At 36.8% G+C, this 12,839-nt stretch overlaps 1 protein-coding gene across 4 annotated transcripts in view; it reads left to right on the forward strand.

The window, feature by feature from the left end:
- The first annotated feature begins 1,316 nt into the window (after window positions 1-1,316).
- Window positions 1,317-12,839, forward strand: part of NETO1 (neuropilin and tolloid like 1) — a 236,805-nt gene continuing 225,282 nt past the window's right edge. For all 4 annotated transcript variants that reach the window (XM_043976768.1, XM_043976767.1, XM_043976766.1 and 1 more), the window contains exons 1-3: window positions 1,317-1,453; window positions 3,742-3,795; window positions 3,981-4,118. In XM_043976768.1, coding sequence (XP_043832703.1) covers window positions 1,426-1,453; window positions 3,742-3,795; window positions 3,981-4,118 — 220 coding nt within the window. In that variant the 5' untranslated portion in view covers window positions 1,317-1,425. The remainder of the gene's footprint in view (window positions 1,454-3,741; window positions 3,796-3,980; window positions 4,119-12,839) is intronic.

The raw sequence follows: 12,839 nt of genomic DNA on the forward strand, positions 1-12,839 counted from the left end.
AACCCGTGCGGACTGGAGAAACCTGGACCTCAGAGAAGAGAGTTCCCATTGCCTTTTGATAAACAGGATTTAAAAGGGAGCGAGAGACAGCGATTCCGGTTTTTTGCTTTTTATAAAGTGTGTGTGTGTGTGTGTGTGTGTGTGTGTGTGTGTGTGTGTGTGCGTGTGTGTGTGTGAGTGCGCGCGCGTGTGTATGAGAGAGAAAGAGAGAGAGAGAATGAGAGAGTCCAGTTTCTGATCATTCCCCCAACACATCTTGCTTCAGTTTGTATACATGCAGAAAGAATCAGGGTTTTCTTCTCTTTCACCACTCTCTCCTCCTTCCACTCGCCCCGGGGTGAGTTGGGGGGGGGGGGAGAGGGTGGGAGTGATGGCGAATTGAGGGCTCCCTGCACAGCTTCAGCTCTTGGTCTCCTCCCACCGCCCCCTCCTCAACCCCCCCCCCATCCTGATCAAACCGGGTGTAATGCCCTTGCTACCCCTGTTACTCCATTCTACTATGCAACAGCAGAGAGGACCACTTTGCTACAAGGATTTGGTCCATTTCAAAGGCATAATGCTTTCTTGAGGATTTCATTCCCTAAAGCTCCCACTTGGTAACTCTTTCCATCCTCTCCACTCTTTTTTCCCCCTCGCTCATTCCTTCCCCTTTCCGTTTCTCCTACTTCTGTGCCCCTCCACCACCCTACAAATCCTTCTCCCACCCCCGCTCACCCACCCACCCATTCCTCTTTCTGAAGATAGCAAAGGTGGCGGGGATCTCGGTGAGCAGATGAAGGACCCCTTCATCCCATCTTCAATGCCTCTACCGAAGATCCCAAAGGTCTGGAGCAAAACGGGCGGCTGCTGGGCATCCTCTTGGAAAAGCTGCTGTCTGCTGTTGGTTTTGTATGAAACTGGGGACTGAAGGAGTTACCGCCGCTGCCGAGCCGTGGGTGAGAGCGACAAAGCGTCCGCTCTGTCGCTGCCCGTCTGTCTTGACCAGCTCCCCCACCCCTCACTCCCTTCCCGTCTCCTTCGCGCTTCTTTGCCCCCCTTCCCTCAGTCCGCCAGCCGGACTCTGAGCTTAAGCCGGCAGCAAACCCTGTAGAAAGCCCCCCGGTGTCATTCTGAGAGCTGCAGCCGCTATGATGCAAAAGAAGACTGTGATGATGGTGGTGATGATGATGATGGTGATCATTGCCCGGGTGTGATGTGATTTTCATGGTGGGGATGGTGATTTCTAGGCGGTGAGAACTAGAGCGAGCGAGAGAGCGCGAGCAGAAGGAAGGGTTGATTCGCTTGTAGCTGCTGTGTGGGCTCGGATTCTCCCCCAACCCCCACCCCGCCCCCCTCCTGACTCCATCCTCTTCCCCCACCACTGGAAGTCCTCCCGAATCTAAATGGAATTAGTGGAGATCGGAGTCCCTGGCGTAAGGAACAGACATGATCTATGGACGCAGTTTGTTTCACAGTGAGTACCTTTCTCCCGGCGCCCAGTTACCCCCCTCCAGTTTTCCTTCCGTCCCTTTTCTCCTCCCTCCTTTTGGAAAGCGCAGGTGGATGCAGCGCAACCTCCCTCCAACCGGACCCCCGCAGTAGCGCTGGAGTCTCCGGGGCAGATGTAAACTTTCTGTATTGCAGTATAATTGAAGAGGGGCTAGCGAGGAATGTGGGGGCGAACGATGATTAGTATTTTTGCCTGGTACTGAAATGAAAACTAGTCTTTTCTTGTGGGGAGGTTAAGGTTGGGAAAGGAAAAAAAGGTTGTAGAAACCTTTGAGTTCATGAATAGTCCATAGCTTTAGGATTGTGCGTGGGTTAGAGAAAGCTTTTGGCAAGTGGGGGTGATGTGAGGTAGGGGTGATGTTGTGAGACATTAGGTTGAAAAGAACCCCCCCCCTTTTCCAATATGTCAGAGAGTATAGTCCACCACTGATTCTTTCATGATAGCTACTTTAATGTACACCAAAATGTACACCGTGCTCGGTTGAGAATATTATACCAAACTCTACTCTGAATTCACTTGCCTTTTGGTCAGGGAAAAAAGGAAAATCTAATGCTGTTTTAAAATGCGATTGTTTGATCTCTGTTTGACTGGGGAAGAGGGGTCTAAGAGAAGACGACCTCTTAAAGCATGATGAAGAAGGCAGTGTTAGTGGCATACCCTCATTCTCTGTCAACCTGTACTTACAGAGGATGTCTATCAAAATAAAGGAAGGTTTCTTATACTCTTCCTGAGTAGCGCAGTTGAAGGTCTACTAGTACAATAACGATAGCACATATTCCATAATGTACAAATGGGAAGTATAGTAAAGGCTCTTTGGCAAAGGAAGCACTTAACTTGAAGAGGTGACTGCATATGTGTCTGTGTGTGTGTTTATATACATTGATATATAGACAGACATAAGCATTCAGGCTTACCTCAGGATGTACTCAAAGTACTGATTTTTCTTGTTTAGAAAATCCTGAAAGGGCCTAATCCATTCTAAGAACAGATGGCCTGACCACAACCTTTTTTTTTTTTTTTTGAGGAAATCTCTGTTCAGATTAAAGCCATGCAAAACAACAGTTCACAACAACATAGTTCATATATCAACTCTAGTACAGAAAGCAAAACCCATGTTTCTTGACCTTTTCTTTAAGAAAGTGTTTCCAAGGTAAAAGCTCATGGAAAGCTTCAGGGAAAGGTTTTCATGGTAGAGTATGTCCTCTTTCCCCAAATAGATTTATTAGATCTTTACATACACACACATCCATCCATCCATCCATACATACATACATACAAACATTCATATATTTACACTGGTAGGTTTTTTTCCCCTACTGATTTCACACATACATAAAAAATACAAACAATGAGAAGGGAAGTGAAAGGAAAACCAAATATGAAACCATTTTATATACTTTCCTAGTAGCAGATCTTACCAAAAGAATGGGGAGAGCATGGAATTTGTTTTTTAAAGGATGAAGCTGGTTTTAAATAATGTTCTTTTAAAGCCAGATACAGCATTTTTTCTTCTAAATTATGTAAAAATGACCCTCAGAAGAATACATTTTAACATAAATTTTATTAAAAGGCAACTATATATTCATAACTTAGTTGCAATACAAAACAAAATCTGAATGTTTACCCTTATAGTCTTAAGGGATTAATTTTTATAGCTTCTTAAATTGTGGGGATCCCAGTGGTTTTGTATGTCAATATATTTTTTATAATGCTGGCTTAAATGCCTCCCAACCAAATTAATCTCCTTCTCCCTTGTCTCTTTCCTCATTCTCTCCTGTTCCTTTCCCCTTAAGGATTTGACCCTAGGGATTTCTCTTCTGAATTATGTTTGGGGTTGTTGTTCTTTTCCCCTTTGGTCATTGTGTATTAGAACCAAGGGTATATATTTCTTTTTTTCCCTTTCTCCCCCACTTCCACTATAGTCATGGTAGTTTAGAAATTCAGAATGTCCTACTGTATTACTTGAATTGAAATAGGTGGTATAACATGTTTTCTGCTAGTCTTTGATTCCTGTAGAATGTTGTATGCTACCCATAGTCAAATTGTATTAACTTCAAAAATGGGAGTCCAAACTTTTCTTAGTTTTCTAAGTTAGTTTTTCTAAGTCCCATATAGACATTTTAAAACTAGCAACAAAACTGATCACTTATGATATTTTTATATCTTTGTATTTTTGAGATAGGTCTCAATAATTTAGTTACTATAAACACTAATTTTATCTGTCCTTGATTATTTCTGTTTATTTGTTTCAGTTGTAGCAAGTTTAATCATCCTACATGCCTCTGGGGCTACCAAAAAGGGAATAGGTAAGTTTATTAAAAGGATAAAAGTACTGTAAATCCCTGACACTTTTCCCCATTCTATCCATATCCTAAATGTTTTATTATGATAAGAATCTAACATTGTGCACTAAAAAAAAAAAGAAATAAAACAAAGGTGACTATGTCTATTTGTGGTTCCCCAAACATTGAATGATGGCTCTATTTTGCAGAAAAGCAAACCACTTCAGAAGCACAGAAATCAGTGCAGTGTGGAAACTGGACAAAGCATGCCAATGGAGGTATCTTCACTTCTCCCAATTACCCCAGCAAGTATCCTCCAGACAGAGAGTGCATCTACATCATAGAAGGTAAAAAAGAGGAAAATATGACAAAATTACTTTAAGCCCAAATGTCTTGTTTAATAACACTTTCTGGATGATTTCTTTTGCAATTCTTAAAAAAGTATTAGATTGAGTTTACATTATTCATCTCAAGAAACTGGGATAATGTGTCCAAAAATGATAATCATAGAATCATAAATTTAGAGCTGGCAGGGATTCTAATGGTAATCAAGTCAAATCCTTCATTCATCTGGCACATAGTAGTTGCTTAATAAATATTACCTTATTGGTTGAAACCTTGAGAAATTGTGATTTGCCCAGAATAACTCAGCTAACAAGTGTCTGGGGCATCATGTGGATCCAGGTCTTCCTGTTTACAAGTTCAGCAGTCTATTTACTACATGCCTCTAAATGAATTAGAATGAGTAATGAATGTTAAACGAAAATTTGCAATTCTATTTTTACATTGATTTCATTGATTGAATGAGTAGGTGATACATACCTGACAGATATTATCATGTCATTCAAATTAACCCATCTGATACATTTTTATAAGCTGATATACAATATTGAATTCATTTTATAAACAATCGAAAATGTAATGATATAAAAATCAAATAATTATTTATATTTTGAAAGAATATAATATAGTATTGAAGAGAAGACACAACTAGAAATCAGAAGTCCATGCATGCTAGTCCTGAATATCATTAATTACTTTCATGACCTTTTCAAATTGGGCTCAGTTTTCTCATGCACAAAAGAGAGAACTATATCTGTGGGCCTGAAGTAGTCTTTCCTAAATTTCTATATCATCCCACACATTAGTTTAAACACTCATTTGTAGCCATTTGTTCTAGGATTCCTGGTACTATGCTTCAATTTATAGCTAAGATTTCCAGGATTTGGCTGGCAGCTAAATTTGTCCAACCGAAGTCTCAAAAATGTTTCTGAGGATTTTCAAATAGAGCTCAACACCTTCTACCTTCCTTGAATTTTCCCTATTCCGTGTCTGTAGGTAGTGCTGAGATGTCTCCAGAATGCAAAGTCCTTACTGAGAGTCAATGACTGAGATTTAATATCTCTTACTTTACCTTATAAGGACATTATGCAGTCCTTATATATGTAGTACTGAAAACATTACGACAATATTTTGAATAGACTGAAGAATACTTTCTGTGAAAAGTTATGTTATCACTTGCACTGGCAAGACATATATATATATATATATATATATATATATATATATATATATATATATATGCATCTTGAAGATCTTTGGGAAAAGTACAGTTTCTTTAGTACAATAAACCATCTTGAAGGAAGTGGCTTCATCATGAGTGGGAAGTGCTTTAAAAACCTTAATGTGCTATTATTTGGCCATATTTAATTTGGAATAGATTTTTTTTCTTTCCTTATTTTCAAACATGGATTTATTCAAAGACCTACTGGGTATGATCATCAAGTCATGAGAAAAGTTGTTCTGAGCCTGATCATTCAGTTCGATTCAGCATCCAGTAAGTGATTCATTATGTGGTAAACAACAAAGACAGAAACAAACCAGCCTCTTCCCTGGAGCTTATATTCCACAATGGGATAGCAACGGGAGTGAAGATATATAAATGTCAGGACCCTTCAGAAAAAAAAAAATAGCACTACCACTTTAGGGCAGCATGAGAGAAGACATCAAAGAGGACAAGTCATGCTTGATTTGAACCTTGAAAAAAGATGGGTTCTTATTAGCAAAGATGAGGAAGAAGCTCATTCTAGGTATGCTAAATAGCCCATACAAATTCATAGATGTGCGAGACTGGATGTCTACTTCAGGGAATAGTCCAATTTGTATTGAATGTGGCTTACATGAAAGGAAGGGAGTGAGTCTTTAGTAAGTGCCTACTATGTGCCAGACACCATACTAAACACTTTACAAATATTATCATGCTTGAACCACACAAACCCTCAGAGGTATGTTCTATTATAGTCCCCATTTTACAGTTGAAGAAACTGAGAGAGTTGGAGGTTAAGTGACTTACTCTGAGTCATCTAGCTCAAAGCTTCTTGTGAATTGGGACCCCATATGGGGTCATGCAACTAAATGTGGAGGGTCGAGAAAAAATTTGACAACAGTAAAAGGTCATGTACACCTATTTTTATATGCGTATATACTGGGGGTCATGAGTGGAAAAAAATTTAAGAAGCCCTGATGTTATTAACAAGCATCTGTAGCTGGATTTTAACTCAGGTATTCCTGACTCCAAGAATTCCTGATTTGAAATCCAGAGCTAAATTCATTGTACCATCAAGTAACTCCAATGCCAAGCTGACTGCAACTTATCCTATAGGCAATAGGAGCCTCCTGAGGATTTGGAAGGAGGGAATTGAAGTGCTCAGAATTATGCCATGACAAGAATCTTTTTTAGCAGCTGTATGGAGGATGAAGAAAAGAGACTAGACACTCACTGAGGAGGAAGGGGTGATCAGGGCCTGAACTAAGATAGTATTTGAGGAGGTGGAAATGAAAGGAAAAATATATGGAAAATATGCTATTGGGGGATAGAAGTGACAATGCATTACAAGTCATTGAATATTGGAGAAATGAAGGAGAAGAAAGAGTGATGGATGACTCTTGGGATTATGAAACTGTGTGAGTAGGAGGCTGGAAGTTCCCCTTATAAAGGTAAGAATTTTTGGAGAAAGTTCATTAATGGGAAAAAAGAAAATGATGTTTCTTTTTGGACATGTTAATTTTGAAATGTTATGGGAAATTAATGTTTAAATGTTTAGTAGACAGCTAGCAATGTGGGACTGGATTTTAAAAGAGATGCTAGGAAGATAGATGGATAGATAGACAGACAGATACAGATAATAGATAAATGGTAGATGGATGGATGGATAGATGGATAGATAAATAGGGAATTTATTTTCTTAGAGATAATCTTTGAACTCTTGGATGAGAGCACAGAGTGAACAGAAAAGGGCCCGTGAAAGAACCTCAAAGGACCCAAAAGTTTAGGTGGCTGGAGATGAATAACATACCAAGAAGGACATGCAAAATTACTGAATAGGAATAGTTAGATAATTCTAGATCTATCTAGTGGGACAGTCAGAATAAATCTATCATGGAAAACAGGAGGAGACAATATCCAGAAGGAAGGGGGTAGTCAATAGCATCAAAAGTTTTAGAGAGGTAAAGTAGCATTTATAATAAGAAAATAATGTTAGAGTTAGTTGAGATTATTGGTGACCTTGGAAGGAGAACAAGTCGAATTTTATATAATATTTAGAAAATGGTGCATTTCATCACTGTCTTTACCAAATTTGATATTTATGGACTGCTTACTTGAACTTAAAGTGTCCTTACTCTAACTTGAAGTCAAAAAGGATTTATTAAATGCCTACTAAGTAAAAATTAATAAAAACATTATTTTTCTAATAAATATTGATATTACTAAAAGATTTAGAAATAATACACAATTTTCTATTCCAAAATAAAAAAATCACAGAAGACAGGACATTATATCTTTTACAGTGTAAAAGCACCTCTAATTCTTTATTCATTTCCATATATTTAATTGGAATTAGTTTATATTGGAAAATATAATTACAAAAATATTTTTCCAATTAAACTAACAAATCACAGTACACATTTCAAGCCAAAAAAATATTAAGTATTTACTGAATTCTAAGATCTGTGCTAGATACTGGGTATATAAAGTTTAAAACCATTAAAATCCTTGTTCAATGACTTTCATTTATAGTCAGTAATTGGTTATATATGTATATAACTAAACCTAATGTAAGGTATGGAATGTTGGGGACAAACAAAAAGAATAATTGAGACAAAGTGATCTAGGAAAATTTGAAGAGGAAGGGGGAATTTTTCATTTGGGAAGAATCCAGAAAATTTTAATGGCTTTATCATATAACTAGACACTATCTGTGCCTTGATTTAAACTCAGGTCTTCCTGGCTCAAGATCCAGTTCTGTCTATATTGAACTACTCAATTACCATGCCAAGAGCCACAAGTCATTGAAATTCTGAAATATTGTTATTTGATATTTGCTAATACTTTTGAAAGAATTCTATTTTCATTCATTTGAGTACTTTCTATGCCAATATAAATCGCAAACTCTTACATTTCTTATCTTCAAAACTTCTTTTTTTTCCTATATATCCATCATAGAAAATGCCTGTACTACTGAAAGTTCTGGAGACTTTCTTTTATTCATTTAGCACATTGAGCGTAATCATATACCAGTAAGTTATAGTGTTCATTTCTTCAAGTAGTGTGTCAATTAATTTATCATTATTGGGAATTGAATGTTAAAGGGTACCAAGTAAAGGTTTTTAATACTATGATTTTTAGCACTTTCTTCTTCCCACTTTTATCCACTGTTATTGTGGGATATTATTGAAGAATGAGGAAGAGGATCACATAACTAGAGGATTTAGTGCCAATATTTACGCATATATACCTTCACATAATGATTATGTATTGTGGCCTACTTTACTGATAATTAGCTAAACCAGTCTTCATTTAAGAAATGCATAGTTCATCTTTAACCAATATTCAAAGCTATTCTAGCTTGACTGGACTTGTAAAAGCTTGTGTTCTGCTAAAATACCTTCAAAATCAAAGGTCATTTCTATGACACAATGGAGCATTAAAGTAGGACTTCTGTGAAAATTCATCAGATAGAGAATGATAGGGATAAAGGAGAGATGAAGACAATGTGCTCTAGGGAAATTTCATCAGGTTAAGGAAACTTTTAATTGTGGGAAAATCAAGAAAGCCTTCATAAAGAAGGTGACACCTCAATTGAATCTTAAAATAAGACCAAAAATTCTGAAAGACAGAAACAAGGAAGAGAATGTATACCAGGTATGAAATTCACAAGGGTTAGATATGATTATTAACATATTCAAAGTGAATATTATTGATAATGCTAATGAAATTCCTAAAATAATAAATTATATGGCTCAAATCAATCAAGAACAAATTCTAAATTTTTATGATTTCACAAGTAAGTCTAGTTCTGACTATATTGTAGTTTTGTTTTGTATATATATAGATAGATAGATTGATCAGGACCAGTTACTATCTGGATATAAAAATAACTGGCTAATCTTAAAGATTCCTCAGAACCTTTAATCTGAGAAAAGTTGTAGAAAAGTCCAGCAAAGTAGAATAACATTACACTGACACATCCTCTTTTAAAAGCAGGGTCTGGCACATCTTCACTTGAATATATTCCCAGAGTAAATATGCCAGACTCCTTTAGGACAGGGTCTATTTCTGTTTTGTTACCCAAGCACAGAGTACTTCACCTGGCTAAGAGGATAGATGTTTGAGAACCTTGAATAAATGACAATCTTTGGCAGGGTATGTAATGGATATTGGGAATGAAAAAAAATAAAGAAGCACTATGCCATAGTAAAATTGTTGTAGATACAGCGGAGTTCAGATATGACAGTAGATTGGCTACATATGTTACTACTTGGTAGTCATGTCTTATCTGTCTTTGCTAAAATTAAAAACTGCCTAATAAACAGCCCATTGAAGCAATGAATATAACTAAATGAATTGCAATTTATTTCACCAGTATCTTAATCTAACGAAATATAGGACCCCCAAAATAGGGTGCAAGATATTGCCTATATACATGATGATAAGACAAGTAAAATTTGTTGGCTTCATGCCAGGGACCTAGATATTTGAAGGAATTTGGATAATGGATCAGCTTTATTTTTTACTTTCTATTCAGCTACTTAGACATTGTCTAGACACAGAAAAGAGTTAAATTTCAAGGAGTCTCCACAGATGTAAGAGCCTTATGTTTACAAAGTGTGAGGTAGTAATATAAAGCTATCTTTAGCTACATTTTTCCTCCTGGCATTGGCATTGCTCTGCTCATGCCGCTAACTCTGTTAATTCACTTGTTGAATATAAGGCAACTATTTACTAAGCACAGCAAGTCTTTCAGCACAGATGTCATTAGAAAAAACTTTATAGGGTTATAATATCATAGATTTCAATCAGGATTACAATTTCATACATTTATAACTGGAAGGAATCTTAGAAGCCATTTAGTTCAACCACTTCATCTTGCAGCTGAAGAACTGAGATGAAGAGGAGTTGAGTAGCATGCCCAAGGTTACACAATAGCACATAGCAAAACCAAGATTTGAATCTGAGTGCTTTGACTACAAAATAACCGAAATAACCACTATGCCATTCTCTTTTATTTTCTTCTCTTTTCCAAACAATCCATAATATTTGATAGCTAGCGTGTTTATAAAGCACCCACCATGTTCCAGGTATGTGGATAAGGCCTGTGGTGTGGGTATTTTACAAAACAAAACAAACACATAAAAAAACCCTCTTATTTGATCTTCACAATAACCCTGGGAGGTAGGTGCCATTAATATCCCCATTTTTATAGTTGAAGAAATCAAAGCAGATAGAATTTAAGTGACTTGCCCAAGAACACAGGAGTAGGAAATGTCAAATTTTAATTTAAGTCTTCCTGACTCTTGTCCAGGTCCTTTAACCTGTAACACTTAGGTGTTTGTTCAAGGAGATCCATGATTCAACTGATTTGTTCAACAGTATCCATTAAGTACCTACTATGTACAAGGTACTATGCTAGAGGCCAAAGGACTAAAAGACCAAAAAAATAATCCCTGTCCTCATGAAAGGCATATAATTCAACCAGTATTTCCTGAGCACATATTATAGGCCTAGCATTTTGCTAGAGACTTGTGTCTGATTCAGAAAAGGGGATTACTAATCATTCCATAACAATTCCTATAATTGCACATTGACTTCATTTTAAAATGCAATTTCATCTATGCTTTATTATATTTAAAAATTTATTTTGTTAAATATTTCTCAATTACATTGTAATTGGCTGTGATGTGGCCTGCACTCCCAAGTGTTGCTGACAGCATGTTTGCCACCTGTGTGCTAGAAGATACAAGACTCATATGGGCAAGTATATGGAAGCTCCGTTAATCAGGCATAAAGCAGTAACAGGGAACTAGAAACAGAGGCATGAGGAACACTTTACAAAGTGACAGCTGCATTGAGACTTGAAGGAAGCTTGAAGGAAGGACTTTTAATATGGGTAGGTAAAGAAGGAGTTTCTTGAATTAAGAGTTTATTCTTTGGGAGATGCAAATGATGGAGAAGAGGACAAAGGAAGCAGCAGCAGGCACAGTTCTTGGAATTAATGTAGGGGACATGTTTTCTAGTTGTGCTGCTTTGCACAAATAGAGTTATCTTTCTGGAGGCACATTTTAATTACACCTGAGTTTTGTGATCTATGTGTAGCTGTGAGTTCCAAAAATGCTTGTGATGGTTAAAGGTTTTTGGTTGTTTTTATTTTTTCTTTAATTATTAAATAAGGAAAAATGTCTGCTAGGTGGCACAGTGGATAGAGCACCGGCCCTGGAGTCAGGAGTACCTGAGTTCAAATCTGGCCTCAGACACTTAACACTTACTAGCTGTGTGACCCTGGGCAAGTCACTTAACCCCAATTGCCTCACTAAAAAAAAAAATTAAACATGCATTTTCAGTAATTCCATACAAGTGAAAGGTTTGCAATTTGTATTTAATTTAGCTTTTGTTGTCAGTCATTTGGGCTTATGTCATGGGGGTTGCTGCAACTACTTATTTTTACTACATGTTAAAACCAATGTTTTCCAGTAACTGTGAAATCCTTGAGTTGGTACTTTTGTGAAATTATTAGATTTACAAGATAGAAGCATTGAGTCTTAGATATTATGTCTTTAGAAAAAGAAGAATATAAATATAACTGGTAAGTGGGCTCTTTATTTGAGGCACATTCAGTGTGTGCTGCTAAGTGTTTAACCACTGGTTCTTCATATAAACATGCATGCAGTCACTTTCACATTTAATTTGCATTATTAATATTTCCTGCATCATTTTTTTTAAGTTCAGGCAATCACAAAACAATACATCATGCCCTGATTTGTAGTACTAATGATTTCTGAAATGTAAATGTTCCCACTGGAAATTTAACAATCAGCTTTCCAGTGCCAAAACAGCTGTTTCTAGCATACCATTGGCATACATCTCAGATGTTCTCAAGTTCTGCCACCTGATTCCTAGTCAAACATGAAATCATTGATTTCTGAAGAGATTTCATATGTTTTGAATGCTACAGCCTTGACCTTCACAGAAATTTCTTCCTACCCTTTAGAAGGAAGTTTGTGGATTAAAATAGCTCTTACTCTAATGTAACAGAAATGTAAAGAAGTTTCAAATATGAGAGTTTTGTCACCATTAAAAAAAGATTAAATCATTCCTGAGTTCTTAAAAATATTATACTATTATGAAGAAAAAAGGACAAAATATACTTAATTAGACAATGGCACTTATATTCTATGGTTTTCATATCCCTTTGCGTATTTGAAGCCAGTAAAAGGTTAGCTTTCAATTCAGATACAGATCTTCTAAGGTGGTAATGTCAAGGGGAAAAAAAAAACTTAAATGGAGAAAATAAGAGTGCTGACATAGATTCCCTCATTATGTTTCCCTTATTCTGACCAAGTTCTTTAACAGTAATACTCCTGGTTACCCATCAACTATATTTGGGAACAGAGTGAAGAAACGAGGAGAAGATGAAGAAGGTAGAAGAGAAGGGAATAATGTATATGTTTTAAGAAGTTAGGGAAGTAGTGTCAGCTAGGTGGCTCAGTGGAAAGAGCACTGAACATGGAGT

This window comes from Dromiciops gliroides, chromosome 1 (genome assembly GCF_019393635.1).
Source record: "Dromiciops gliroides isolate mDroGli1 chromosome 1, mDroGli1.pri, whole genome shotgun sequence".
Classification (NCBI taxonomy): Eukaryota; Metazoa; Chordata; class Mammalia; order Microbiotheria; family Microbiotheriidae; genus Dromiciops; species Dromiciops gliroides.